This window comes from Arachis ipaensis, chromosome B05 (assembly GCF_000816755.2).
Source record: "Arachis ipaensis cultivar K30076 chromosome B05, Araip1.1, whole genome shotgun sequence".
Lineage (NCBI taxonomy): Eukaryota > Viridiplantae > Streptophyta > Magnoliopsida > Fabales > Fabaceae > Arachis > Arachis ipaensis.
Genome location: NC_029789.2, coordinates 2,764,578 through 2,770,577, shown reverse-complemented (window position 1 = coordinate 2,770,577; position 6,000 = coordinate 2,764,578). Strand labels below are relative to the sequence as shown.

General features: G+C 36.5%; 1 protein-coding gene across 3 annotated transcripts; it reads right to left on the bottom strand.

Moving 5' to 3' along the window:
• Positions 193–5,305, bottom strand: LOC107642465 (glutamate receptor 3.6). 3 transcript variants are annotated; one of them, XM_016345828.2, is made up of 7 exons: positions 4,601–5,300; positions 3,878–4,160; positions 2,410–3,761; positions 2,047–2,324; positions 1,866–1,897; positions 1,346–1,752; positions 193–981 (listed from the first exon to the last, which is right to left on the bottom strand). In XM_016345828.2, exons 2-7 carry the CDS (start codon positions 4,143–4,145, stop codon positions 490–492), a joined length of 2,829 nt encoding a protein of 942 aa, XP_016201314.1. In that variant the 5' UTR covers positions 4,146–4,160; positions 4,601–5,300; the 3' UTR covers positions 193–489. The 3 variants fall into 3 exon arrangements, with proteins under 3 accessions (XP_016201314.1, XP_016201315.1, XP_016201316.1); XM_016345829.2 differs by having other exon boundaries at positions 500–981; positions 1,342–1,752; positions 4,601–5,305; XM_016345830.2 differs by having other exon boundaries at positions 500–981; positions 1,398–1,752; positions 4,601–5,304.

Below are 6,000 nucleotides of genomic sequence, written 5' to 3'. Positions count from 1 at the left end.
TAATAATAAAAATGATTTTGTGGAAATATAATATATATTTAAAAAAAATAGATGTTGATGTGAAAAAAAAAATTCTACATTATTTATTGTTATTTGTCCATATTTTAAACGTATTGATACGTATAAATTTATCATCGTACCGAAGCAAACACCTACCCAAAATACTTCTGCTATATAAATCATATCTTCTACTATTGAAACTTTTTGTTAATATAACTATATAATAATTACAAATTACAAATTACAATCAATCCTTTCACAGATAGATACATAGATTATAACCTAAGTATTGCACCTAAATTGAAAGGTCAACTTGTTTTAGATGTTTCCTATAGCTATATAACTGAAATTGTGATGATTAACCAAAACTATATCCTAAGTTCTAACAACATAATAATGGTTCCAAAAGATACAAGGAGTGGTGTTGATGCTTTTGTAGCTGGCAAGAGAGGCCACAAAATCATGTATAGACAATAGAGAAAAGTTGGCTTATGCTTCACTACCACCATCACTTTTGTGTGGAGATGAATGAGCACAGTCTTTGTTGGAGCTAAAGCTAATGGATGATCCAACTATGCTGCTTCGGCATGAGGTCATCTCTGTTTGCCTTCTCTTGGAACGGTGCTTAACCGTCTCTTCCTTTTCGTCTACAAATGACAGGAAACTTCGAAGGCGCGAGGACCCTGATGACGACGTGCTCTGATCAGCAGGGTGAACTTCCTCTGAGGAGTGCTTGATGTACTGCCTAACTATCTGTATGAGATATATGAAGAGAGCAAGGAAGCAGGCAAAGCCACAGATCAGATAGAGGCCCCAGAAGCTTTTAAGGTTTAGTCTTTCCACTTCGAGCTTTGTGCCTTGTGATAAGCAAGCGCTGCGCAGAAGCCATTTGTCGTGGATCCTTTGTAGGTCTCCACTCTCTGCCATTTCAAGAATTGCTGTTGACAGGTCTATTGCTAACGGAGAGTCTCGTGGAAAGGCCTGATTGAGGGAACAAGAAAAGTTGAAATAAAGCAACCAAGAATTCAGCAAGGTGAACTAATCTTAAACTAGATTCTGAATGGCTGGTAATAAAACATTAAACATGTTGTCAATCATGATCATGCAGTGCAGGAAAAATTCAAGAATTCAGAAAGGTTAAAATCTAGGAATGATATGAAAGCAACAGAAAGATCAATACTACTATATAAAGGGGTGAACCTCTTTAACTATCATTTCTCATATTCTTAAACCTATCTATTCTTTAATTAAGGATTGTTGATAGAAATTCATGCCTATGCAATGTTCAAGTAAATTGCAAAGTTCAAGTAAAAAGAAAGAAAACTAGGTTCAGTATAATACTGACAAATCCCCAACCATCTCTGGTGAACTCTTGACCTATAACAGTGAAATCGCACCGGGTTGAAAGGAAGAGCTCCATATAGGCACGCTCATCAATATATGCACAGACACCACCATCATGGGGACCCTTTTTTAGTGCATTCGCAGCTTCCTCCGGTGTGTTCAGAGCAACAAGCCTGGATTCGTTAATGCCAATTTCCTCAATTAAATAATTTTTTGCAAAAGAACCTTGTGTGTAGCCAATAGGATCCTTTCCATTCACTAAACTTTCAATTCCTTTGATTGGTGAAGAAAGTTGTTGCACAGTGAGGATTGAGGTCAGACTAGCTGTGTAACTCGAGTTAACTATAAGAACTACAAATAGCCATATAATCAGCACAAAGCGACCAAGCGTGCTCACTGTATTTTCCTCTACAAAGCATAAAATTATCAACAAAAAAAGGTTAAATAAATAAATAAAAATAGCTTGACTAAGCAAGAGATGTTAAAAGACAAAGAAGTAGAAAGAGGCAAAGAGCACTTACTGTGTGAAAAGAACATGGTTGAAAAACTAAACCTGCCAGAAACAACAAATGAAAATAACAACACATTAAGATCTAAGTATAAGTAAGCAGAACCTGATTTTTGCATCAGTATAATTACTGCATGCAACCTTAGCATAGGTTGTGTTCTCAAAAGGCAAAAGATGGTGAACCGTGGCCTTACCATAAAGTAGTTACTATTTGTTGCTTGGGAGGGCCCCTAAAATCATCATTCACTCTATGCTCCAATATCCAAACAACAGCTCCCACAAATAGAAAAAAGATAGCTGTGACTGCCCACATCATTGGCGTAAATGGGGCCAAAAATGCCCAAGCATTCGAATCTGTCTTCTTAACTGGTGCTACCACCACTAGACCAGACTCAATATAAGGTTGTGTAAAATCCACCATCTTTGTTCTTTCTGTGGTAATTGTAATATCACCAACAGCACCATCAAATTCCTGTTTTGGAAGAAGAACAATGGTATCAGAAATATTGACATAAAATATCTCAATTGTGCAAAAAAATTATTTGCATGATACTCACACCCGTTGTGATTAGACGAACAAGTTCAGTGGCACTAGGATTGCTGTGGTCGTCGCCAAACGGGATAAACTTATAGGGGACAGCATAAGGTAACAAATTCACTGCAGCAAGAAATACCTCAATGCAGAATCCCTCAAATGTATCGGTGCCTGGTACTTGTGAGACAAATTCATGGTAACTAATGCTTTTTGGAACTCCAATTTTCAATAACCTTCCATTGTTTGGAAAAACCCAACCACGAGGTTTTTTGGTAGTATCTCCAGGCCAAATCACCGGATGTAACATTTTACCAGCCCTGGAATTTTTGACTGGTTTGGAAGAAAGAGCTTCTGGAGGATCAACTGATAATCCAGAGTAATTGGACCAATAACCAATACTCCTAAACCCTGTTCCAACCACATTTATGATTTCATATGAAGGATTTACAAGGTCTCTGTCAGATGTATACCTGAATGTACCAGTCACACCGGTCATGTTAACTTCATATATGCTTCTACGCAAAAGATTTCCTTCATTGAAGATGTTCAGTGTATCAAGACCCAAGTTGTCTCCATTAAGTAATGATAATTTTGGATCCTTTGAGAAAGTAATTCGGTTCCCTTGTTTGAAAAATGCATCTAGTGCATGTGCAAGTGCATAAACAGTATCATATGCATAGAGACCTAAAGCACTTAATCCAAGGGGGCCATTAGCAGTCTCCCCTTGAGTCAAATTTTTCCATTTAGAAGCAAACCTTCTTTTGAGTTCAGAATCTGGTGTATATACACGAAATGTAATAACACCTTGAATATTATTTGTAAATCCTGCAGGGAAGGGAGTATTCATTTCAAGTATACCAGAAAGGAAAGTAGTGGCTAGCCAGACATACCCACTTCCCATCATCCCAAGACTCTTTGCAATATCGAAGACCTTGCTGCCCAAGAAAATGTTGACGTGAACAACTATAACCCGTGATTCTGCCAAAGCCACCTGAACAAGCACGTTTGTAATCTCTTCATCGGTCGGTTCAGGGCTCATAGGTGCCTTATATGAGATCCGGCAACGTTTCTCCGCAAGCTTATCACCTAAAGCTTCAATACCATTCCTCCCACTATCATCATCGACGTACAAAGCAATAACGTCTTTCCACCCATAGTTGTCAACAAAGTCTGCTATTGCAGTCATCACATAAAGGTCACTATGACTAGTTCTAATAAAGAATGGGAACTGAAGTGAAGAAAGGGTGGGATCTAAAGCCGAAAATGATAGCAGCGGAACTTGGAGCTCATTGGCAATATGAGATATGACATGCGCTGTTACAGCAGACTGGGGACCAATTATTGCCACAGTATGCTTTGTTGCAACCTGCAAAACTGTAATGACATAAAATTGTTACATAACCAAGTAAAAGCAATTTCATCAATACCTAAAAGAAGACTATTTTAAGCTTTAAGCACAACAAAAAGGGTGATATTCATGAAAGGCGTACCCTCAGAAATGCTCAGAAAACCTCTGTATTTAGAATCTTCTTGTAGTATGACATTCAAGTGTGTTTTACCAAGAATAGATGGATTAGCATTCAGTTCTTCGAGTGCTGCTCTTATCGCAATTTTTACAGTTCTACCAAAAGTGGTATTGTAATTGAAGAGAGCCCCAATATTTACAACATCAGGTACTGTGGAATTGTGCATGTCTTGCCCAGTTGATGAGAACCCATTGGAGAGAACAATGAACACCAATAACCAAACTTTAAGCATGTTTGAAGAAGCTTCCTGGAGAACAGCAGGCACTACTAATTCTTAGCCTTCTCAATAAACATGTGGAGTGACAAACCCCACAACCTTATTCTTAAAAAAATCATAAAAATTATTTATTCAAACACTAAATAAACATGTGACGTTTGTAACTTAAAATATTATTAAACATAATATGCAGTCTCAATTATGGACTTTGTTACTAATTAAGACCATACCTAGGAAACTTGATATTCCTCTTTCTCCCAAGTCTTCAGCCAATTGAATGTGTCATTATCAATTTCCAGGGAAAATAATATTCGGAGAGGAAATAAATAACAAAAACATAACCAAGAAGGAAAAAGAATATAGCCCTAAAGTGCTAATAAAGCAAAAGAAAAAACCAAAAAGTGTGAGATAGCAACAGAAAATAGCGTCATGTCAAGAACATAACTTTACTAGAAATTTAAACGACATACCTTGTACTTGGTAGATTCAGCAGACAAGAAAGTGATAATGGATATATTGCCCACAAAATGGTGCAGAAAAGTGTGAAGCTTGGGTCAATTGAAGAACAAAAATACAAACTTTAACCAGTGGGCAATGAATTGCACAGGAATATGGCAGCAAAAGCAGAAGCAGTAGGGCAAGACCATAAGCATTTTGAAGAACCTAAGAGCACTGTGGGAAAAGGAACACAAAGTGGAGAATATTGATGATGATGGCGATGGTTGATGTTACTGTTGTTGGTGCTGAGAATATGTTCCTAAATCTAATAATGGAACATATGCTTTTCCCACTTGTCCTATGATTATTAAATGTCATAAAAAAAAGGGACCCTTTTAGCACTCAAAAATCACAATTTTAGTGCTTTGAAATGAAGAAGAATTGAGAAGAATGAGCTCAATAAGAAGGTGAAAGCAATGGGGTTTTGTGGCTGCATTCAATTGATTCCATCAGCATTATTGTGATTCCAAAATGTATAATGAAAAGTGTGGAACAGAAACGTCATCCACCATTCTAGGCTTTTTTGTTTTGCTCTGTGGTGTGAAAAATGTGACTGATGTTCTTGCAAGTTTCGTTTGGAATTTGGAAACTGATGGTTCAGGAATCATTGTAAACACATAAATTGACATTTTTTACTCTTCCCAATAATTCCTTTCCCATTCACAATACCAGAAATTGAAAACCCTTATACCATTGTGCTTGTGAAGTGGTAAAGTTGTAGAATTTATTTTACTTTTTTTTTACTCTTCAAGTTTTACTTTTTTTTTATTTTCCCTTCAAAATTTTATAACTAAAAAAAAAACACTTTTAAAGAGCCAAGTATCATGCTTTGTTGATTTCTAGGTTTTTTCACTAAAATAAAATAAAAAAATTATTATTTTTTTAAGGAAAAGTCTAGGAGCCAACAATTTTATTGCATTTTGGCCAGCATGTAACCAGTAGAGAAAGATGAGCCATTGGATGAAATTTCATACCAATCTCACACCATCAAATCATCATTGATGACTAATTGATGGCTACCAATCACAAATGTTGCTGGCCCCTAGCATTGCTCTTTTTTTAAACACGATTTTTGAATTATAATTTTTCAAATATGTTTTTTCTAGAGCAACTCCGCCGTACTCCGCGAACTCTATGAAAATTGGTAAAAACTCAGGTGAAGTCGACTTTACGAGAAGTTGATACCTGAGAGCCGTTAGATGAAAATTTAGTCAAATAAATCAAAAAATTTAACGGCTCTCAGATATCAACTTCACGTGAACTCGACTGCACCTGAGTTTCCACTATAAAAATTATAGAGTTCGTCTTACCCCTCCAAATTCCACTCAAATCTTTAAAAATCCACGTTTTTAATCTATATCATCATCTCCAA

Coding starts and splice junctions, on each gene's coding strand:
- LOC107642465 (XM_016345828.2), bottom strand. CDS start 4,145: ATGCTTAAAGTTTGGTTATTGGTGTTCATTGTTCTCTCCAATGGGTTC. Junction 3,762..3,877: donor TTTTCTGAGCATTTCTGAGG/GTACGCCTTTCA, acceptor ATGTCATTACAG/TTTTGCAGGTTGCAACAAAG. Junction 2,325..2,409: donor TTCGTCTAATCACAACGGGT/GTGAGTATCATG, acceptor CTTCCAAAACAG/GAATTTGATGGTGCTGTTGG.